The sequence below is a fragment of the Lepidochelys kempii genome, chromosome 1, assembly GCF_965140285.1.
Source record: "Lepidochelys kempii isolate rLepKem1 chromosome 1, rLepKem1.hap1, whole genome shotgun sequence".
Lineage (NCBI taxonomy): Eukaryota > Metazoa > Chordata > Testudines > Cheloniidae > Lepidochelys > Lepidochelys kempii.
This window is the reverse complement of record NC_136380.1, coordinates 323315930-323340678: the sequence shown is the minus strand read 5'-3', so window position 1 is coordinate 323340678 and position 24749 is coordinate 323315930. Positions and strand designations below refer to the sequence as shown.

Genomic DNA, 24749 nt, shown 5'->3' with positions numbered 1-24749 from the left:
CCTATGACCTGCCATTTATGGCATTTACAACTGGCAACTAAAATTTCTGTTAAATACCTTATGCAAAGCACAAATTGCAATAACAGTACATCTTTTACAACATAATATTAAAATATAGCATTAAAACAAACTAGGAGACATAAAAGGTATATTCTTCTTTGTATGGCTGATGTAAATGTAGAGCAACAACTATAATTTTACATTTAGATGGTTAAGCCAGATAATTGTGTCTGGAATAGCAGAGTCTATTGCTGTGACGTCTCCTTCATGTTTGTGAATTGAGCATTGAGTTTTTATATGTTCCATGGTCTGTTCTGGGTGATCACAGTCGCACACCAGAGAGTCTTTAATTTTCCATTTGTGCAGCAAGTATCCGTATCTGTCATAGTTTGTGCAGATACAGTTTAGAGTTGCCCATGAACTTCATGGGAGATCAAAGCCAGAGATCTTCTGCATCAGCTCTTTCATAAGGTGTTTATTTATAACTTTTTGTGAACTCGATTCGGCTTTCCAGGCTTCATCAGGTTTGAAGTTGCATTGTTGCAGGTTAAACGTGTGAGACCAAAAGGGCCTACACAACTTCAGGTGGTGTTGGGGCGGGGGGGACTTTGTTAAGGCCCTGGTGAATGGGAAGATGTTTATTTTCCATGATCCTCTGGAATTCCCAAAGGATTGCGGCATCACGTCGAATGGATGGGGGAGCAATGTGCAACAGCACTGACAGCCAAGGTGTTGGGGTCGAATTGATGGTTCCAGTGATGCACCACATTGCACTATTTAGTTGGACATCAACAAGTCAAGTATGGTTACTTGTCCATAGCTATGCACGGTACTCGGCTACAGAGTACATAAGGGCCATCACTGATGTCCATAACACTGGGATGCTGATGCTCTTCAACTTGTGCTTGCCAGTTTCTGGACCTTGTTGACCCTTGTCTTTATCTTGACAGCTACCTTCTTCAGATGGTTGTGGAAGGTTAGCAGGCAATCCAACTTTACTCCGAGATAGGTTGAGGTGGTGTCATGTCACACAGTGTTGCCAAAGGTCACTTTTAGGGTGCGCTTAGCTTCTTGTTATCAAGATGGAATGAAGTGACTGTTTTGTGAGGATTTGGCTTGAGCCCCCATCTGGAAATGTTCCTTCTTGGTGTGTAGGTCCCTGTTCAGGGTAGACTTGATGTCGCAAAAGGTGGCTGCTTCTGTTGCCAGGGGAAGGTCATCCACATATGCAAATTTGCTTGGAGGCATGTCACTCTTGTAAACATTGAAAAGCATCAGTGCGAGTACTGAGCCTGTGGCAGTCCATTGTTGAGGAACCAGAGTGAACTGACGTGCGTTGCCCAGGTGGACATGTAACCACCTATTGCTCAGCATCATCCACAGTAGCTGTAGTGTTTTGTGGCAGGGGATGATCCTTGTGAGCTTTAGCATCAGGCCTTTAATCCAGACTGTATTGTGGGCTGATGGCACATCTTCAAAGGTTGTGCTGATCTTAATTTTTTTCTGGAATCTTTCCTTAATATGTGTTACAATCACCTAAACATGGTCGCAACAAGTGCATTTAGGCCAGAATCCCACTTGTTCTTTGGGGTTCATTGACTCAGCAAGAAGACTGATTCTCTGAAGAATAAGTTTGTAGATAGTACACAGGAGTGATATCAGCCTATAATTTACTAGATCATCAGTCAACTTGCTCAGCTTGCAATATGGCAATGACTATCGCCTCCCGCCAGGCTTTTGGGATACATCCAGATTCCATGGTTTTGATGTACTGTTTCACCAGCCATTGGAGTCCCCTGTGGCCTAGTTGATGAAGATGTGACTGATTGCTGCGACAGTGCTACTGTTGAGATAATATTCTTAGTTCCTCCCATGCTGTCATAACAAGTATTTTAGTTAGTTAACACCTGCAATGCACAATGTACTACTTTTGATTGAGTTGTGCCTTGTTATGCTATGAACTTCCTGAAAACTTAATTTCATTAACCATGTGACCATGAGGCCCAAGAATAAATGTATAATTGCATAGCTCAGAACTTTTTCCTTACTTTTGTAAAATGCAAGTGAAAAACTAGAGTTACAAAGAACTATTTTGAATTGTGCTGGTAACTGGGAGTTTTCCTTTAAATTACTCAGTGTAGATTGCTGATACATCTTATATTGTATATAATGTCCTATATATAATGTTTGCATTGGACTTTTACTCCCTGAGCCAGTGGAGTAAGGAATCTAAGGCTTCTTTCTACACGTGCCTCTTTTTAAATGAGTTGGCCCATAAATGGTTTTATTTCCAGTACTAATTTATTTTAGGAATTACTATGTTAGCTTAAGTGTACAGAGTAAGTAAAATACTTAGTTTCAGGATAGTTCATTTAAACAGCTACTATTCCATGGTAGTAAAGAAAAGGCAGATTGCTAGCCATTCTATTTGAACAGCCTACTTGTAAAACTGAATTGACGATCTAAAACAGCTTTATATTTTGAATCCTACACATTGTTTTCTCAGTTTGTAAAAATCTACAATGACAAGACCAATGGTTATAGTAAGGAATATGCAGCTACCACTTAAACCTCTGCAACTGCTTTTTCAATTGTTTTTATGCCATTGCAGAAACCCTTTGACAAACTGTCATTCCTGAGAAACAAGTCCATTCCTGAGAAAGCTCTTTCAACCCAGGTCTCACACACAGAAATGCTTATTGTCAATTACATTAAGCAGTACTAAAGGAAAAAGATATAATTTTCAGTGTCTTCAACTTGTAGTAATCAACTAATTTTGACGAATGGTATTTTCCAAACAAATAAAATGTCAGGTCCTTAATCCAAAGTGCTTAGATTTAACATAGCAAAAACAAAAGCAGTATGGAGATGTGGGAGGATGAAGGTTACAACAATGAAAGTTCATGAGACTAGTTTAATTTTGAATGCACATCCCTAGTTCTTGTTAGGATTTTTTAAATATAAATTAATTTAATATACTACATTTATGTACATTTTTAAACAATGAAGACCAGGGTAGGAGATGTAAAAAATACATTTTAAAAAATCACTCTGGATACTAGTGAGTGAAATGTTGTTCCACATATATATATTACTTCATTTTTATAGGACTACTTTGTGCTATTGTATGGGCTCATAATCCACATGGGACCAACTATGAAATTATGCATTATGGTGTGACAGATAAATAACAGATGCCCAGATCATACCCTCCCATGTTAAAACCAAAAGGAGAAGTCCCTATGGAAGAAAATCTCCAAGGGGATGCTTCTGCAGAGTTCTCCTTTTGGGGAGAGAGCAGGGTTTACCTCTCATGAAAATGACAGAACCCTAAACTTGGCAGAACCCCGAGGATCTCTGCATTCCTACACCTTTACATTGACTTTAATACTGATGTATCCCTGGTAGCCTGGCTCATCACACTACCAGTGCCTCCGTCTGACCCAGTGCCCCCAGGTGGAGTGGACTCATCAGAAGAGGTAATACAGCCTGGAGAGTATACTATGTTCTTTGGAGATTCCCCATTGGGGTGTAGGAGAGATGATGTGCATCTCTTCTGCATCCTCCCTCAGTATAGCCCCTATACCTGGCGAGACTTCTGAGGGGAGAGATGCTTCCGTGAAGGTGACTGAGGCCTGATTTCTAAATAATATTAGGGAGAGCTTCACACAGAAGGTTCCCTCTGTGTGTTGATCTAGGGCACGTGATTTGGACCAGGTAATTTTAGCTAAACAGATTCCTGAGCAAATAATTTAATTGTTTCCCTGTATCTCTTAAATAAAGAAAGACTATAAAGTAGAATAAAACAGTGAGAGTCTGTGTGTAAACTATTGTATGTAGTGCCTTATATATTAACTTGTAAAATAACCCCTAGCTGCAGGCTGGAGCAAGGGATATTTACTAGTTATGGCATTCCATACTGAAACTGCATCATACTCTTATTCTTGATGCAGATTCACTGTTGCCAGTTCTGCTACCCAAGAAAAAGTGATCATTTTGGTATCTTCTGCTGGTGAAACTTGTGCATAATCCTCAGAGGTGGATCCAACACAATCTTCACAGGTCATGTGGGGATGGCTAATTTCAGGGGTTAGAACTGCTGATGCAGAATATAGCAAACTGTTGCATATGACCCAGAAACATTCCGGGTGTTTAACAAGATCTTCATATCGTGTGCTGATTCCTAATTATTTTAAATGCACCATAATTATATTTCCCCATTAGACCCCAGCAACTACCTCCATAGTTCTAATAACTCCCTAATAACTAATACAGTTCTAAGGCACTGCCAGATACTACATTTTCCATTCTACCTCTGCTGCTGTAAGCTATCAACAATATACTTCTCACACTTCATTGATTCTGCAGCCACAGAGAACTTTGTTCAGTTGCTTCTGCAGATATCTATTAACACAGTTATCCTACATACCACAGTTACTTTGTTAGAACATATTCGGCTAAAGGCAGAGTTGTCTGTTTTAACTATGAATGCTTTTTCTTTTGGGGGGCCTAGCAGAGACATTCAGCATTACTGTTTTAAGCAATTGAATTGTAAAAGTATACTTTGTCATCTTAGTCTGTTTGTGTACAGGTTTTCTGCTGTTATAATTTTGGTCTTTTTTGTTGTTGTTCTTTCAGATATGCTTCCTCAGTAAAAGATGGCTCCCAGTATTTTGTTCTTCTCATTATTACAGATGGGGTTATTTCAGACATGGCGCAAACAAAGGAATCTATAGTTAATGTAAGTTCTATTTAAACTTGGGTTTCTATATTTTATAAGCAGTATATTTCCTGGTCTTAATATTTTGGACAGTAAACTCTTCTTTTCAAATAATAAAAATTGCCAGGGATAAAGGCCAAATGAAACTTAACTGTGAAATCTTAACTAGCTTTATCAAATCAGTGCTTTGAGGAACTTGTGGTCTTCTAGCTGATACTATATATTGATTGTACAATCTAGAAATAAATGACTTCTCAGTCCTCTTTATGTCAGATGGTCTTTGGAATGGGATGTTCTCCATCTCTGTACAGACCCTTCTGGTCTTAAAATCTATGAATGAAGACCAGATCTTTACTATAAGCCTGGGCTCAGGATGAACCCTCAGGAAAAATGCCTTTCCAGGATTATTTGCCTCTGAGTGGCATGTACTGCAGACTCCAGCTTTCCTTTTGTAGCATCTTTTTAAAGATTTTTAGCTGAAGTCAGTTTCTTCATTGGTTTTGAAGTTTTTCTGCTCAAAACTGCTAAACTTAAAAAATTATTTTGACTTTCTGAGAAGGGTTTGAAGGACAGCACCTCTCTTCCCCTCCCTTCTCAGAAATGGCAGACAATAGCAGGCTGCAGAAACTTAGCTCCCACCTGATGTGTGAGCAAGATCTACATCAACACAGATGAAATTGCCTTTGCTGAGATAAGGGCAGAATAAGTGGCCTGGAACCAGATGTATGTTTTTCAAAACCCTTCTGCTTCTCCCCCAGACATGGGACACCTATTGCTATAGCTTCCAGAACAAGCAGGAAAGTTTCCCTGGAATCTCCTAAATCTCCGGGCAAGACAAGTTTCCCCCATAGCAACGAGGAGGATGAAATTCCTGCTTTTAGCCGGCACATAAGCAAGATCTGTGCTGAGATAGTTTAAAAAGCCACAGAGCAAGCCCCTTCTCACTAGCGGTTTTACCTGCAAGTCCTCATGTGCCTTGAAACGTGCCAGCTCCTGTGACCTTTCTGAAACTAATAAGTCCGTTGTCTTCAATGCCTGCAGCCCACTCCTCATTCTGTGTGGATGGTCCCCACACTGCTGTTGGGTTTGGGCTGTTGGTGAAGTGATTCAGATCCTCTTGTCTGTGAGATACACCTACCTTCTCTGTCCTTCTAGCCTCCAGGGGTCCCACGCAGGCCATAAAGTGGCTACTGTTTTCTGAAGGGATACATGCAGAATACATTCCTGCAGACTGACCTTTCAGTCTAATGGTAGTGCACTCTCCTCTTCACAGGGTTCCTCCCTCTTTCTCTCAGGATTTGTCCCAAGGAATGGTGAACAGTATTGCTCACAATCAGATCTTAAAGGGCCAGCGCAAAGTCTTAAAACCTTTCATGTGAGAGTCTCCCTCTTGATCCTGTAAAGAGAAGGAGAAATCTCTGAAGCTGGGGCTTTTTGCAAGATCCCTCAGAGTCTCAACTAAGCTTCCCAGAATTATGCACAAATGAGGATCTAACTTCAGAAGTGGTTGTGGCTTTTTTTAAAGTGGAAACAAAACAAAAACAAAACTGAAGAAGACATTTGAAATTCTTTCTCACTTATTTAATGAGGTGATATTTTATGATTAAAGTGGAGTGGAATTCCCTATCAAGACCTACTTGTATCTAAGGACTAAAGGGTCTTCATTACTCTGTCAAAGGTTAAGCCTGCTGCAACCTCTTTAGTAAAGGGCTTAGTCACAGCAACCAAGGAAGTATTTTTGCCAAACTTATCAAAAGAATAGGAGCAACATTCAGACCAAAGTTGTATACAGCAGCTTCACTCCTGAGAGTATTGGCCGCAGTTTTTTATTGTGGCTATCTATGCTCTGCTGGGAGGCAATTGAGAGCATGAAAAAAGAAATGTGCTTTGAATTAGGTTTCCCTAGCAGCTTTTTCAAGTGATGTTTCATTTGACTGATTTGCTATACATTCAAAAATTCCAAAGATGTGTCTTGGGGGCAACTACGGCTCCATTTGAAGAAACTGGAATTGCTGTCTAACATCTGATTATCCTTCCAAATATTTTGTTGATCAGTTCTTTGGGGAGTACTGAGACAAAGTTGTCGCTGAGGCTTTAGAGAAGGAATAAATCCCTCCTTCCTTCCAGTGAGAGAATCTCAAAGTACCATACCTCAGCAGATGTTCCATTTGATCCTCCTGTTCCTCTAGGTTCGAGCATAGATTACACAGAAGTTGGACATTGCTGCCTTTCCTGAGAGTTGGAGAGGATGGGATTCTCTGGAAAAACCATCCACTCCCAAAAGCATCTCTTGGGGTTGTCCAAGACTGGGAAGATCCCCCCGCCCAACATCCCCTAAGGAGACTTCAGGGTGGGCCTTCATCTGGGAATGAGCAACATCAGAAAACAAATACTTGAGATAATCAAGGAAAGATATTCAATATAACTTGCTTGTTGTCCTAGGGACAAGTTTATTCTTTACTCAAAATAAATGAATAAACCAACACTATGAGAACCTTCAAAGCATCAGAAGATGAAGGGTGCAATAGACCATCTCCTACATACTGGAATATAGAACCAATTCTGTGGAGAGCCAAATCTTTTGGAACGGTTACAAGATTCTACAAGATTCTTTGTCTTGCAAAGAGAATTGTAGAATGCAACCCATTCAACAAGCCCATACAGAGATCAATATTCCAGGTGGAAATACAGTAGAATCTCAGAGTTAAGAATACCTCAGGAATGGAGGTTGTTCACAACTCTGAAATGTTTGTAACATCAGTACAGATACAAGAACTCAGGTAGGGAGAACATATCTGGATTGCTATGTGATCTTTATATGATGAGAGTGTGAATGTTGCCCAAAGAAGGTGACATGGAATATGACCTGTCTCATGACAGAAAGTGGAAGATTCTAGAGCCACTGGTTAAGTAAGTGATGTAAGGCAGAAGCTTTTGGTTTTGTGGAATATTGGTCCACCTTCTATCGGCACAGGGGTTTGGATGGCTTCCACCTCACTAGAAGGGGGACCAATCTCATCAGGACAGGCTGGCTAGAATAGTCAAGAGGGCGCAAAACTAACCACAAAAGGGGAGGGTAAAAAGAGGGTAGGTATGAGCACTCAGCACAAAATCGAGATGTTAAGAACAAAATTAATCAAGAAAAGGACATGTATAGGCAGTTCAAGAATTTTGTCTCTTCACCAGTGCTAGGAGCCTGGGTAACGAGAGGAACTGGAGTCATACATTTATGAGAATAAATTAAATCTAGTTGATATTACTGTAATCTGGTAGGATGATTCTTGCTATTCAAATTTTAAAATCAGTGGTTATAACCTATTTAGGAAGGATCAAGTGGGCTAAAGGGGAGTTGAAATGGCACTCTGTCAAAAATGGCATTAGCTGTTTCTCACTCACTGATAACTCAGAAGAAAATCTTAAATGCATATGGATCAATGTCAAAATAGATAAAGCACAAGATAGGGTATTGGTGTCTATTACAGACTGCTAAATCACATTAGGAAACAGGATGACCACCTCTTTAAGCATTTATCTATAGTGTGTAAGGAAAAACCTGTGTGATCGTGGGGGAATTCAATTTGAGTCACTCATTTTGGAAGTCTCATGCAACTAGTACTAAAACATCCTTGGAATCTCTGAACAAAATAGATGATAATTTCCTAACTCAAAAAGTGCTACAGCCAACACAGGGAATTCTTTATTAGACCATGTCCTAATAGATGAAGAGTAACTGATCACAGAACTAAAAATGTTAATGGTAGCTTCGGTACAAGCGATCATGACTTGATCACAGTTATAATGTACAAGCTGAATAAAGTCCAGACCAATAATATATATACTTAGTACTTTAATAGGGCCAAATTCACAAAGCTGAAAGCAATTATGAGCCAAATCAGCTGTGAGGAAGAATGTAATCAGAAAAATGTGAATGATAACTGGGAATCAATTAAGAACACTTTACTAGATGCCAAAAAAACCAACTTCTTCACAAGTGAGTAAGAAGATCTTATTGGTTAAAAAAATTCCCTGGTTTAGAGGGGAAATGAAGGCAGCTATAAAAAAAAAATAGAAAGAAGAATATAACATATGAAAGAAAGGGGAAGTTCATAGTGATGAGTGTAAACCAGAAGTTAGGAATTGTAGAAAACTGATACAGAAAGCTGAGGAACAGAAGAAGAGATCTATGGCCAGCACAGTTAAGAACAATAAGGAGTTGTTTAAATAGGAATAAAAAATATTTTGAAAGTGATATTAGTCCATTAGATTAAAATGGCAGAATTATCAATAATAATACAGAAAAGGTAGAAGTGTTCACTAAGTATTTCTGTTGTGCATTTGGGGGAAAAAACAGATGATATAGTCTCATCATATGGTGATGACAGCACTCTTTCCATTCCACCAATATCTGGAAGACATTAAACAGCAGCTACTAAAATTAGATGTCTTTAAATCAGCTGGTCCAGATAATTTATATTCAAGAGTTTTAAAAGAGCTGCCTGAGGAGCTCACTGGACCATCAGTTTAAATTTTCAATAAGTCTTGGAGTACTGGAGAAATTCCAGCAGACCAGACTGAAAGAAAACTGTTTTCCCTTTTTAAAAATTGGCACAGCAGGGTGACCTGGGTAATTATAGACCTGTCAGCCTGACATTGATCCTGGGCAGGATAATGTAGAGACTGATACAGGACTTAATAAAGAATTAAAGGAGGATAATAAGAACAGGAGTACTTGTGGCATCTAAGAGACTAACAAATTTATTAGAGCATAAGCTTTCGTGGGCTACAGCCCAGTTCATCGGATGCATAGAATGGAACATATAGTAATATATATATATACACACACACACACACACATATAGAACATATATATATATACACACACACATACAGATAAGTTAGAAGTTACCGTACAAACTGTGAGAGGCTAATTAGTTAAGATGAGCTATTATCAGCAGGAGGAAAAAAAAAACCCTTTTGTAGTGATAATCAAGATGACCCATTTAGACAGTTGACCAGAAGGTGTGAGGATACTTAACTTAAGGAAATAGATTCAATATGTGTAATGACCCAACCTGAAGCAAATACTCACCAGCAACCACACAACAAAAACACTAACCCAGGAACCTATCCTTGCAACAAAGCCCGATGCCAACTCTGTCCACATATTTATTCAAGTGACACCATCACAGGACCTAATCACATTAGCCACGCCATCAGGGACTCATTCACTTGCACATCTACCAATGTGATATATGCCATCATGTGCCAGCAGTGCCCCTCTGCCATGCACATTGGCCAAACCAAACAGTCTCTACGCAAAAGAATAAATGGATACAAATCTGACATCAGGAATCATAACATTCTAAAACCAGTAGGAGAACACTTCAACCTCTCTGGCCACTCAGTAAAAGATCTAAGGGTGGCAATTTTGCAACAGAAAAGCTTCAAAAACAGACTCCAATGAGAAACTGCTGAGCTTGAATTAATATGCAAACTAGATACCATTAACTTGGGTTTGAATAGAGACTGGCAGTGGCTGGGTCATTACACATATTGAATCTATTTCCTTAAATTAAGTATCCTCACACCTTCTTGTCAACTGTCTAAATGGGCCATCTTGATTATCACTACAAAAGGGTTTGTTTGTTCCTGCTGAGAATAGCTCCTCTTAACTAATTAGCCTCTCACAGTTTGTATGGTAACTTCTAACTTATCTGTGTGTGTATATGTGTGTGTGTGTATGTGTGTGTAATATATATAATTACTGTATGTTCCATTCTATGCATCCGATGAAGTGGGCTACAGCCCACGAAAGCTTATGCTCTAATAAATTTGTTAGTCTCTAAGATGCCACAAGTATTCCTGTTCTTTTTGCGGATACAGACTAACATGGCTGCTACTCTGAAAGGAGGGTAATGTAATTAGTGCAAATCAACATGGGTTTATCGAAAATAGAACCTGTAAAACTAGTTTGATATCTTTTTTTATGAGATTACATGTTTGACTGATTAAAAGTAATAGCGCTGACATAATATACTTGGTATCACATGACATTTTGATTAAAAACTAGAATGATATAAAATTAGCATGGCACACATTAAATGGATTAAAAACTGGCCAATTGAGAAGTCTTGAAATATAATGGTAAACAAGGAGTTGTCACTGAGCAGGTGTGTTTCCAGTGGGTCCTGCGGGATTGGTTCTTGGCTCTACACTACCTAATATTTTTGTCAGTGACCTGGCAGAAAACATAAAATCATCACTGATAGTTTGCAGATGACACAGAAATTAGAGGACTGGTAAATAATGAAGAGGAAAGGTCACTGATTTAGAGCTGTCTGGATCACTTGACATACTAGATGCAAGCAAACAATATGCGTTTGATAATTGCTAAATGTCAATATGTACATTCTGGGAACAAAAAAGGTAGGTGAAACTTACATGATGGGGGACTCTTATTCTAGGAAGCAGTGACTCTGAAAAAGATTTGGGGGTCATGGTGGATAATCAGTTGATTGTGAGCTCCCCGTGTGATGTTGTGGGCAAAAGAGCTAATGTGAACCTGTGATGCATAACCCAGAGAATTTGAGTACTTCTGGAATACTGTGTCCAGTTCTGGTACCCACAATTTAAGAAGGATGTTGACAAATTGGAGAGGGTTCAGAGAAAAGCCATGAAAATAATTGAAGGATTAGAAAACATGCCTTATAGTGAGAGATTCAAGGAGCTCAATCTACTTAGTTTAACAAACAGAAGGTTAAGGAGTGACTTGATCACAGTCTGAGTATCTACACAGGGAATAAATATTTAATAATGGGATCTTCAGTCTAGCAGAGGAAGATATAACATGATGCAATGGATGGAAGTTGAAGCTAGACAAATTCAGACTGGAAATAAGATGGACATTTTTAACGATGAGAGTGATTAACCGTTCGAAAAATTAACCAAGGGTTGTGGTGAATTCTCCATCAATGATTATTTTTAAATCAAGATCGGATGTTTTTCTAAAATATATGCTCTGTGAATTATTTTGGGGAAGTTCTATGACCTGTGTTATACAGGAGGTTTAGATTACAACAGTTCTGGCCTTGAAATCTATGAATCTACAGTCACTCCTCCATTTCCAGCAAATGATTCTTCAGAAACGTGGTGTGTATACAACTGCTAAAAAGACAGAAAACATTCAGCATTGCTAAGAGAGGTAGACCTGTTCATGTCCTAGGTCGAAGTTCCCACTCTGTTCCTCAGGGTTCTCCACCAAGAAGGAAAGCCCAGATTGGCTGGCTTATCAAGGCACACTTAGCACCAAGGTCAGCTTCGTGTGTATCACAGGCCAGGTTGGGAGCCTATTGATTGAAATTATTCGCATTCAAGTCCAATTAATATGTCTTTTCGTTTTCCATGTGAGGAAGAGAGACTCTGAAACCGCTATTCCTACTTACATGCCTCCAGCTTTCACCCAGACCACACCACGCGATCCATTGTCTACAGCCAAGCTCTACGATACAACCGCATTTGCTCCAACCCCTCAGACAGAGACAAACACCTACAAGATCTCTATCAAGCTTTCTTACAACTACAATACCCACCTGCTGAAGTGAAGAAACAGATTGACAGAGCCAGAAGAGTACCCAGAAGTCACCTACTACAGGACAGGCCCAACAAAGAAAATAACAGAATGCCACTTTCCGTCACCTTCAGCCCCCAACTAAAACCTCTCCAACGCATTATCAAGGATCTACAACCTATCCTGAAGGACGACCCATTACTCTCACAAATCTTGGGAGACAGGCTGGTACTTGCCTACCCCCCAACCTGAAGCAAATACTCACCAGCAACCACACACCACACAACAGAACCACTAACCCAGGAACCTATCCTTGCAACAAAGCCGTTGCCAACTGTGCCCACATATCTATTCAGGGGACACCCTCAAAGGGCCTAATCACATCAGCCACACTATCAGAGGCTTGTTCACCTGCACATCTACCAATGTGATATATGCCATCATGTGCCAGCAATGCCCCTCTGCCATGTACATTGGGAAAACTGGACAGTCTCTACGTAAAAGAATAAATGGACACAAATCAGATGTCAAGAATTATAACATTCATAAACCAGTCAGAGAACACTTCAATCTCTCTGGTCACTCGATTTCTGATTTCAAAATGACTATCCTTCAACAAAAAAAATTTCGAAAACAGACTCCAACGAGAGACTGCTGAATAGGAATTAATTTGCAAATTGGATACAATTAACTTAGGCTTGAATAGAGACTGGGAGTGGGTTGAGTCATTATACTAAGTAAAACTATTTCCCCTTGTTTATTCCTTCTCCCTCCCCCCCCCGCCCCCCATTCCTCAGACGTTCTTGTTAACTCCTGGAAATGTGCTGGAAATGGCCCACCTTGATTATCACTTCAAAAGGTTTTCTCTTCCCCCACCTCACTCTCCTGCTGGTAATAGCTCATCTTAAGTGATCACTCTCCTTACAATGTGTATTTTTTCATGGTCTGTGTGTATATAAAATCTCCGCACTGTACTTTCCACTTTATGCATCCGATGAAGTGAGCTGTAGCTCATGAAAGCGTATGCCCAAATAAATTGGTTAGTCTCTAAGGTGCCACAAATACTCATTTTCTTTTTTCTGAAACAGAAGCTTCAGTCTCTATCTCGGAAGTGGGCTAAAAGGCCTCCTTTCAGTGGCTGAAGGCAGACAGGCTTAAAGTAAGGATGGTTAATAAGATTATGAAGGAATAGGCCCCAGTCATTGTAATGACCTTCTTATTATCCCTAAAGGCCAGCTATCCTGAGGAACCCTTGGAGCTGGACCCCCCTGAGGACACCACCCTGACCCAGGTACCTCAAGAGGAGGAGTCTGGAAGTAGCCTGGGGGCAGCCGACCCTAGTCTGGCTGCAGCACTGCCAGAACCCATGTCAGTTTGTTGCGGCCAGGATCCCCACTGACTCAGCAGCGGGTCTTCTGCTACTGCTAGGGCCCCAGGCTGGGACGCAGTGGAGTGGGAGGGCCTGCGTCCCCCCTGCCACCCAACTCTCGGGTGGCAGTCTCCCCCTCTCCCAGGCCCTTTGGAACCTAGGGCCTGGGCCTACTGTTTCTATACTGTTGTTGCTCAGCCCCCTGCCTGAGTGCCTGACTCACCATTACCCCGCCCTGACCTAGGGCCTGGGCTTACTGTGGTATTTCCACCTTCACAAAGGCCACAGAGGACAACTCCTGTGGCTGAACTAATTCCCCGCGAGACCTATTCCCCAATTTAGTGAGACGGTGTGGTTCCCTGTCGCCCCGGAGAGAGACACGCCCCGGCTAACCTCTCTACAATTGACTTAACGCAACTTTGAAACTTTACTATGCAGAAGAAAAATGCTGCTTTTAACCATCTTAATTTCAATGAAACAAGCACAGAAACAGTTTCCTTACCTTGTCAATTTTTTTTAAACTTTCCCTTTATTTTTTTTAGCAGTTTACATTTAACACAGAGTACTGTATTTACTTTTTTTTCTTTGTCACTGCTGCTGGCTGATTGCATACTTCCAGTTCCAGATGAGGTGTGTGCTTGACAGATCAGTTCGTAACACTGGTGTTCATAACTCTGAGGTTCTACTGTAGTTGCTATCACCAATATTAGGAGTGGCTTCTCCCCAGCCTCACATGCGTGGGGTCCTGGAATTTTTTTCTGGTGCCTGTACCCAAGGCGACACCTCACTGTGCAATGCATAGAGGTGATAGCCTTTGAGAGAATCAATGCTAGTATTAGCTCGCAAAGAATGTAAAATCCAATACACAAGGGATATTTCTTCAGAAACTACAGTTAATTTTGATTTCAGGATTATGAATCAACACTCTATTCTGTCAAGGACTACCATCTTCCCTGAGGACAGCTTGACTTTACTCTTATTGGAACAGTGGGAGGTGGTGGCCATTTTGAAAAAGGATATTTCAGTTGAAGGCACCAGTGGCCTTAGGTCCATTAAGAATAATAGGAGATGGCAGCCATTTTGAAAGAGGGCAGTTTTTGATGCAATTCTCTATTGAAGAATGTTATTTGTCAGCCCCTTCTGAAGAGAAAACTTTCAGTTATTGAGAATAACAGCACAAAAGGAACATTAATCCTAAAAAAAACCAACCCCTAACTACATGGGAAGTTTGAGGAGTCTGTTTTATTCCATTATTAAGATCATTTGAGGTAAAAAAAAAAAAATAACCTGACATCATCATCGTCCTCATGGCAAATGCCAAAGGGATGTGGCTTCCTTGCCAATCAATCACCAACCAGAACAATCTCTGGCAAGGTGCTTAAGGTGGTCTGATTGTATATTCAGTTTAAGACCATCACTAACAATCTTGTTGCGCCAATGAAGCTTTTGGTGCTTACATGATCACCAGCCTTGCAGTAGCATTCCTTGCTACACACGCTTTGGAATTTATTGGTCTTCCATTCTTATAATATGAGCATACCAAAACAGTGATGATGATGGAGGTTGCTAGTTTTGGCTTCAAATATCCTTGTTTCTGATCTTGTCCTGCCACTTGATACGGAGTTGCTGATGGGAACAATGGGAACTGAAAATGTCAGTCTGGTGTTCTTCAGCCTTTCCCAGCACCAACAGAGCTGGTAAAACTGTGGTTCTGTATATCAAATTTGCTACAAAGCTGTGGATCTATAGAACCACGGTTAATAGACTGACAAAGGGTGTTACGCTTCTTAGAGGACCCATTTAAAAAGGAATTTTAACTCAAAATAGTTAATTGCTCTTACTTGGAATTTCTAAAAAAATTCATTCTATATTCAAAAAATAAGTGCTGTAATTTTGAGGATATGCTGTATTTTTCATATGTAACAAAGTGTTTGAATCCCTGGTTGAAGTTCAAAATTCAACCCAACCTTAACTATGGGACCACACATGGTGATTTCATAAATCTCTACTCAAATTCAGAATAGTGGCAAGATGCATCATGGCAGAAAATACTGAAAACCTTTTTTTAAAAAAAAGACATTTTATATTTAGTCTTGTTTCTTTATTAATACACTTCCACTGATTCTTATTTATAAGTTGATTCTTAAGTGTTGGAGAAGGGTTGAAACATTTGTGGGGAAATGCTGGATGACTTGGTGCCTTGCCTTTAAACATTTGTTGTTGTGTACATGCTGGCTGTGTTGTGGACTACTGATGAGTGCAAACATGGATGGCTTGACAGCTTGGGACAGCCCTTCTCTCCCAGATAGTCTCTGGGAAGGTACAATCCTTGCTTCCTTCCCACTGCAGGCACGGAGTCTCTCCCCACAACTACTGAAACCACTTTCTTGGTAGCTACAGGGGTCACCAGATATGAACACTAGCTCTCATGGAGTCTTCTCCTATACCAGATCCTTGGCCCCAAGTCCAGGAATTGCCCCTGGATGCCCTGGAGCTCACTTTCTCATCAATGCCCTTTCAGATACCTGAACTCTTTCTCTGGCTGATGCAGCTGCATTGTTTTACTCTCACTCTTTCAAGCTAATTCTCAGATATACTTGTTCCATTCCTCAATCCAGGCACATGATGGCCATCCTCCACTAATTTATAGCTCCTCATTCATCTTAGACACTGGGTCCTCCAATGGATCAACATCTGAAGTTGTTTTGACCCTTCGCCAGTGTTCCCTCTAATTTTTTACATCCATGTGCACCAATAAGGAGATGATGTGTAGTGAGAGTGCAGCCGAGGGGTTTGGAGTGTGGGAGAGGTCTCAGGGCTGGGGCAGAGGATTGGGGTGCAGGGTGTGAGGGCTCTGAGGTGGGGCCAGGGATGGAGGGGCTTGGGGGTGCAGGCTGTCCCGGGGCTGTGGTGAGGAAAGAGGACTCCCCCGGCTCCTCTTTTGCTGCAGCAGCTCCAGGGCCAGGGGAGAAGCGCCTCTCACCGGCTGCAGCAGCCCCGGGGACGAGGAAGAGGCACCTCTCCCTGCTGCGCTGCTCTTGATAGCCTGCTGTGTGGCCACGCGGCTGCACAGCTTAGAGGGAACTTAGCCCTCCCCCTATGAGGTCTGCCTCTAACTACCTTTTCCTCCCTCTCCTCTGGAAATGGAGGCTTGGCCACTTGGAAGGCAGAAAGCAAGGGGTGAAAGTACCAAACAGTCCCACAACCACATTGATTTCTTCTCTGGGCAACTCCATGAGCATATCCCTAAATACTTTATCCAGCTGTCTGATAGAAGTGCTTGAAAACTGACCATATTAATAGAGGGATTGGAAGGAGAGGAAGAAGATGGTTTACTGGTTTGTGCCCAAAGCAGTTTCTTCCCCTTTGAGGTGAAACTGCAGGGAATGAATGGCAGCTTACACCTGTAAAGGTGGGGGATGATGGTGGGGATAGAGCACTCCTGCCAGCAATCAAAGCCCACACTGTCATGACTGCTCCATTTTCCACTTCGCATTGGGCCGTGTGTGGGGGTGAATGAGCAAACAGAATGCCTGCAAAAAATGTTGCTGCAGAAGGAGGAGAGTTCAAATGGTTCTTTGCTCCTTCTCCAGCTCAGCCTAAAGGTTGGGAGCACAGCTCCTTCCCTCCCTCCCAGCTTCTTAGAGCTAGAGGAATGACCTTTGGTCCAGCCTGACACCAAGTTGGGCATCCATCCAGGTTAAACAAAAAAGCATCAAACCCAGCTCAGCTGTCACTACCCTGTAAAATGACTAAAAACAGTTATTTTGTTTCAGTAATTAATAGTTCCAGTCAAAACATGGTTTTATGTTACAACAGAGTCTACAATAATAAAACTGCTTTACACGATTGTGGAAATACAGCTAAATGGCTATATCTTTAACCTGGAGTAAGTGAAATGTTGGAGATATCTATACTTTTTATTTTTATGGAGCTATGTTAATTTTTCTGCCTGGATTCTTGAGAATAAGATTTTATTACATTTATTTAATCCATTTGTCAACTTGACAAAATATTCTGAAATTGAATTGCTATTGGATAAGCTTTTTTCATTAATTACTAAAAAAAATATCTATTTCTTGGTGTAATAAGACAATGAAGTTCATGAAGTTCAAGCAGAGTATATTTCCAGTGGTTTAGGTATACATGATGTTTGCATGCACTGAGCATAATCTTTCTCATTACTGGTTTGTCACATGCACTGTACTTTGATGGAAAACTATATTAATATAGTGTTAAAAGTTGCAACATTAAGTACTCATTCAGGAGATGCCAAATGGTAAGGTTGCATTCACAAGCTTCACTTCCCCCTCTTATAGGATTCATACGTGTAGCATCTTGTAGTACTGTGTACTGCTTATGTATACGAGATAGAGTCCATTAAAGTAATTTATATTCAAGTGGCAATTCACAAGATTGTAATAAAAATTATAGGATATTTTATTTATGAAATATATCTAAATACATTTTATAATGCAGTAACTATATAGTTGCACTAAGCAGTGAAAGCCGTACTGTATATACTGAATGTATAATGCAGTTACAGTTTAATTACACTGCAATCATATTTTGATAGCTACAGTTAACTACTGGGCTGATATACTCAGTACCCTTTAATTTAATATTTAATACATTATCCTGTAATTACTTTGTGTGACAGGGTTGGACCAGATGGCTATAGGAGAGTAATAGAAGGCAGATATATTAGCTCCAGGCTAAGTAGGTCCCTTTTCCCTGGGTAAGGTAACAGGGAAGGTTCCAGAACAATCAGGAACCTTCTGGAGACCATTAAGACAGGCTGATTAGAACACCTGCAGCCAATCAAGAAGCTGCTAGAATCAATTAAGGCAGGCTAATCAGGGCACCTGGGTTTTAAAAAGGAGTTCACTTCAGTTTGTGGGGTGCGTGTGAGGAGCTGGGAGCAAGAAGCACTAGGAGCTGAGAGTGAGAACGCGGACTGTTGGAGGACTGAGGTGTACAAGCATTATCAGACACCAGGAGGAAAGTCCTATGGTGAGGATAAAGAAGGTTTTGGGAGGAGGCCATGGGGAAGTAGCCCAGGGAGTTGTAGCTGTTGCACAGTTGTTCCAGGAGGCACTCTAGACAGCTGCATTCCACAGGGCCCTGGGCTGGAACCCGGAGTAGAGGGCCGGCCCGGGTTCCCCCCAAATCCTCCCAACTCCTTGTCAGACACAGGAGTAGTTGACCTGGACTGTGGGTTCAGAAAAACGGCCAAGCTGAGGGCTGCTGTGAAGCTCCAAGGCGAGGAAATCCGCCAATAAGCGCAAGACCCACCAAGGTAGCGCAGGAACTTTGTCACATTTGTTATACTTTTTACATATATATTCCTAATACATGATCCTATAACCAGAAGGTTAACTACCTAGATTATACTTTATAATTACACTGTAACTGCAGTCATTTCCTGGTATCTTAGCTGTCTACCATATTAGGTATAATTCACAATGGTGCACAGTATTAAGTAGCAGCAAAAATTTGCTGATAACTCTGGCTGGTAATATGACTTCTCTTTTGTAACTGACAATTTCATTGACATGATCTATATTATACAAAAAAGTCAATTTCAGATGTAGTAATTTAAGGAAAATTTGTTGTCTTCAAGAATTGTGTCTGCTGTGTTAAAATTAAATTTGTTTGTCATATTTTCTTGCTAAAGTAAATTAGCTCATGGAAAGCATTATAAAATAAAGAGTGACAAATGGCAATGGAATATATGAAAAGAAAATTATGTGTGTTTCAAAACCAACTTGCTCCCTACAATTACTATTATGGGAAATTGTGCATGTATGATTTGGGCCAATATACAAGTTCTGCTTAGAATGATTTTAAAGATTTCAAAGTTTAGCAGTATGTTCCCGTAAGGAACAATTGTTAGTTCTGACATTTGCTTGATGGATTTTGGTTGTCTTCGTGCAACTTGCAGATGTTTTGTGCTTCCATCGGGGAAAGGGAACCTAAAATATTTATGACATTGCCTCTGTGAATTTACAAATATTTTATTCACATAAAGCTGTATATCATCTATCTGTTTTTATAGAATAAAAAACTTGAAGTATCTATTCATTTTAAAAGCTTTACCTTTCACAATTTTATTTTGTTACTCATCCTATTTTTTTTTCTCATTCTCTGGGCTAATTGATTTAATTAACATTTCTTTTATGGGAGAGATATAAAGTCTTATTTCTGAGAGGCGCCAAGAATAGAAATAGTACATGTGCAAGTATCTTGAAATTCTGTGTACTTTACTGTGTGTATTAATTAAGCGTCAAGTTCTGCCTTTGGATGTACATTTGCAACTCTTATTTGCATTGATTAATAAACTGCTATAAGAATTTTAGTTGTGCACTCTTAACATGCCTTAATAGTGTTTGTTGCATTTATTCATATTTTTTTATTTTATCTGAATCATAAAAAGACAAATTATGGGGAATAACAAACCAAAACTCTAAAGAACAAAATGATCAACTATCATACTATCTTCATCCAAGATTTTATATAACTTAAAGCAGACAACTTACATGTATTTTTCTTGGGTAATTTTTCCTTTCCTCCTCACAATATAAGGAGCTGTACATGTTTTTAGTCCAACTATCTTTCAAGTCCAGCATAATATTTGCAGATTATACTGTGTATTAAATCTGTTTTTCTTTCTGTTTGGAAGGCATCAAAGCTTCCAATGTCAATAATTATAGTAGGAGTTGGACCAGCAGAGTTTGATGGTAAGTGTTCTGGTGTCAGTATGTTTTTCCTAAAATGCTTATCCCTTATATTTCAATAATATATGGCTCTTCAAATAAATTCTGTGCTTTTTAAAGAACAACATAATATGGAACAAGCTATGAACAATGTTGAAGTTTCCAGCTGACTTGATTGATAGCTCAACGTGCTTACAACCCTGCATGTGGAGTTATATTGCCCGTAAGAACACCTGTTCAGTTCACAGAACCATATGTGGACTCTTCATTTATAATGCTCCACAAGCTGTTATGTAAAAAGAGAAAAGTGGGTATGCTCAAGAAGTTTTGCTGAACAGATAGTTATTTGTGCAGTTTCAGATGGCTGGTAGTATTGACTGTGTGCCTGACCTTTCTAACAGCAATAACCAAAGAAATAAAAGAACTCTGAGTAAATTTAAGATATTATCTAGATTATATTTAATTTTCATATAATGTGATTATATTATCTCCGCTTGATTTTGGACTAGCATAATTTAGCAACAATGTTGGGAGACTAGTATAGTGTGAACAAAAAAGTTCCAAAATTATTTTAAAATTCTTCCAAACTTTTAGAGCAGAATCCTGATCCTTGATCCCCAGACAGGTACAAAAAACCCTAAATGCAGCCAAACAACATCCAAGCTGTAGAGAGGCCACCTGATTGGGCCTGCACTCCCCCAGCATTCTACAAAGTTATATTCTGTGGCAGGTATCAGCACTTCAACACAGAGCTGGCAGGGGAAGAACAAGAAGTGTCCAGTTGGTCTACAAATATGAGGCCTATTGAACATCATCCCTTAACCCCTTAGAGAGCCAGAGAACAGGGGCTACAGTTACCCTGAGGTTGCAGTTGTAGCTCCAGAAAATGTTGACCTATATTTAGGCTTGGCAGAACTCGATGGTTACTTTTTTTGTATAATTTTAACAGAAAATATCAGTTTGTTTTTAAGCATTTTTTTCTGTTTATCAATTGTATTTTCACTGTTGCGTAGAATTATGGGGTTTAAGCATTTTTTTTCTTTTTTTATCTATTTGAATTTTCATACTTGCAGTAAATTAGAGGATGGTCAGACAAACTGTTGCGGTCAGGCATAATTATTCAATGACAGTAGATGTTGAGATTCAAAAAGTTAAAGCTTGATAACCATTAAAACAAATTTTCAATATCAGATATCAAAATATACAAAGTAAATATCATTAAATCAAATATTAATATGTTCTCAAGCAACATTTTTCTTACTTTGCCTGTCTGTAAAATTTGATTATCAATGGAAGTATTATTTTTATTTGGTTTATGTGTGTGTAGTGAAATTGACATTTACTGATTAAAACATCTAGTCCTTCCATGTCTGCCTATATTTGTATAAAATGGATATGCTTTCATTTGTCTTCAAGCAAAAAGAAGCCATACTTGCAATATCTACAATACATAAAAAGTGTGGCAAGTTAAAAAGTGACCATCGCTAACAGAGAATGTATTTATAATCCTCTGTCAGAGGATCAAAGTAATGGCCCTATTGGATCAGTCCAATGGTCCAATTAATGCCATATTTTATCTTAAACTGTAACTGGTACCAGATGCATTAGTGAAAGGTGCAAGAAACCCTGAAGTGACCAATAATGAAATAACCTGCTCATAGGAGAAATTTTGTCCTCCATTAGAGGTTGGCTTATACCCGAGAAAGAGAAAATAAACCTAGGACTCAAGTCCAATAATGAAACCAATAAGACAAGACTAGAAAAAGTAGGGGTCAGCAGAATAAGGTACCTACTATCAAGTTTCACACAAACTGAGTGTCCAGAAATAACAACCCCATTTTTACCTCCATGCCAGTCCTGGAAACACTGATCCAGTGGTACCATTGGGCACCACAAGGATCAAAATACATGCCCTGCAGGAGTTGTAATCCCCATGCACCTTACTAAACCATAGGGCAGTGATGAATACCTGGTTGTCTACATGTGGACTAACAGGAAACATTACACCATTTTTATATTGTCTTTTAATCACTCAAAAATTTGCTATGAATCTTGAAAAGGGCTTCCTGATATTAGGTGGGGATGAGGATTAGACCAATTTAAAAAGGAGGATGTATTGTAGCAGGGCACTGATAGGCTATTCTGCTAAGAGAGGGAGTGTCTTTCTGTCCTGAACTGGAGGAAACTAAGTATTTTTCTTCATTTTCTTTAGTGCCTAAACAGCGGGGGAGGGAGGGGCGAGTTGAAAACAAGAGTCTGCTATTAATTAGCCAGCAGATGAATCTCCAGAGCATTTTCTCCCCGCAAAAGAACTTGGGAACCATCAGTTACAGAACTACGGGCAGTTCTCTCAAATAGAACCCACAAACTTAAATAAAATTTACAGCTATGAGTAAAAATTGATAAGCCAATGCTGTGGGCTGATCAAAGGATAGAACTAGAGCTATCCAAAACGTGGGTTTTCTGGATAGTGCGCAATTGATATTTCAGAGATTGGATTCATTCCAAATCAGACCAAAATCAAATTTTTCAAAATTTCTTATGAGCCAGAAATCCCCCAAAACACTGAAAACACCAGCACATGGTGTTTCCCAAACAAAATGTCCCCTAAGACCAGCAGCTCTGACTGAGATTGACACTATCAGTTTCACCATTATTATCAGCAGTGGAGCTGACAAGAATGTCAATTTCAGTCAGTAGCTGCTCGGCTCTCAGAGTCTATATCTGCCCCAGAGCCACACCATATAGACTTCTTTGGACTCAGGGCTTCCAGATGCCTGGGCCAGCAGGCTCCCTAGGCTGCCCACTTGGGATTTGGGCAGCCCAGGGAGCCAGCTAGCCCAGGCATCTGGAAGCCCTGAGTCCAGGGCAGTCCACATGGCAAGGCTGCCACAGATCCTGGGAGCCCACCCTAGGACATCCAAGCTCCCAGCACAGCAGCCAGGGGCCTGAAGGCCAAGAGCCTCTAGGGTTTCCAGGCTTCCAGCTCCACAGAAGTCCACATGGTAATGCTACCACAGACCCTGATAGCTGGGAATCCTTGGTCCCAGAGCAGTCCATATGGCAGAGCTGCAGACCCTAGAAGCTGTGGGGCAGTCCACAGGGTGGGTCTGCCTCAGAGCCACAAACCCTGGAAGCCCAGGATCCCTGGTCCTGGGGCAGTCTGTATGGTGGGGCTGCTTTGTTGCTATGGTCCCTGGAACACCAGGATCCCCAGTCCCAGGGCAGTCTACATGGCAGGGTTGTCCTGGAGCCTTGGACTGTAGAAGCCCCCAGTCCCAGCAACCCACTAGGTGAATTGGCAGGGAACCTTACAAGGTCCAATAGAACACTGTCTGTGAATGATCAAAAGTTCATTGAACTGGACTTGCTTCTGTAAGACATTTCAGGTTTGAAAAATAGTACATTTCCTTTCAACCAGTTCTAGATAAAATAACTGGCAAACCAAATTATATCCAGAACGTTGAGTATTTTAAAGACTTCAGAATATGGTGCATCTCATTAAAAATATAACACTTGTACAGTTAGCTTTGAAACTGTTTTTTCAATCCATCTATGTGGAATAGATGTGATGCCACAAAACTCTAACTTGGGTAGCTCAATTCAGTGGGTAGCACAAAGATCACAGCACTTCTGATGTCTTCTGGAAGTAGTTTACAAAAAAAAGTAACTTATGGTTGAAGGAAAAAAACTTCTAATCTTCCTAGACTTTAGTACTATGACCCGGCAGAGACGAAAATCGTTTACAAAAAGTATCTAATCACTTACGGTATTTTACTTCAGTTTTGTTATCAGCTAAGCCTCAGGTGATATATACTGCAGTGATAGCCTCAGCAGTGAAACTGATGGAAAAAATCAAAAAGGAAAAAATGAATGTCTGAAGAATCAGAGGCAGTGGATTTGCACAGGTGTCACTTAGAGCAGATTTTGACCTGCAGAACTCTTATTACTGGTTCTGATGCACAAGAAAGAAAAAAAATCAAACTTCAATTTATATTCCAGGTTGAGTTCATGGGAGAAAAAAAAAATTACTTGTAAACTAAGTACATTTTGCTCTCTAAATCATTGAGAGACCATAAAAGTGTAGTGCCATTTTTAGTCACTTTTTAGAATAGAAAATCACTTTAATTTTTCTAATTCTATACATGTGGAGTCTGATTGTTTATTAGTGTGGTGCAGATATTCACATTCAAATCAGTTATGACCTGTCAAATTAAAAAATTATGTAAACACTGAATAAATTCCTTACCTAAAGTGTTACACAATCAATTTACTATCATAATCTTCAAGAGCTTGTTACTACTAGACAATGGCAGTCATTACATTTCCAGATATAAGTTTGAATCACTCCTGCCTCATGCCATACCAAAAGATGTC

General features: G+C 40.0%; 1 protein-coding gene across 10 annotated transcripts in view; it reads left to right on the top strand.

Moving 5' to 3' along the window:
- Positions 1-24749, top strand: part of CPNE8 (copine 8) — a 296005-nt gene that overhangs the window by 249246 nt on the left and 22010 nt on the right. For 7 of the 10 annotated variants that reach the window (XM_073328394.2, XM_073328393.2, XM_073328398.1 and 4 more), the window contains 2 exons: positions 4639-4741; positions 20339-20396. In XM_073328394.2, the coding sequence (XP_073184495.1) occupies positions 4639-4741; positions 20339-20396 (161 nt within the window). Of the gene's footprint in view, positions 1-4638; positions 4742-13518; positions 13579-20338; positions 20397-24749 lie in introns of all 10 variants that reach the window. The other 3 variants (XM_073328396.1, XM_073328399.2, XM_073328405.1) reach the window with 2 other exon arrangements.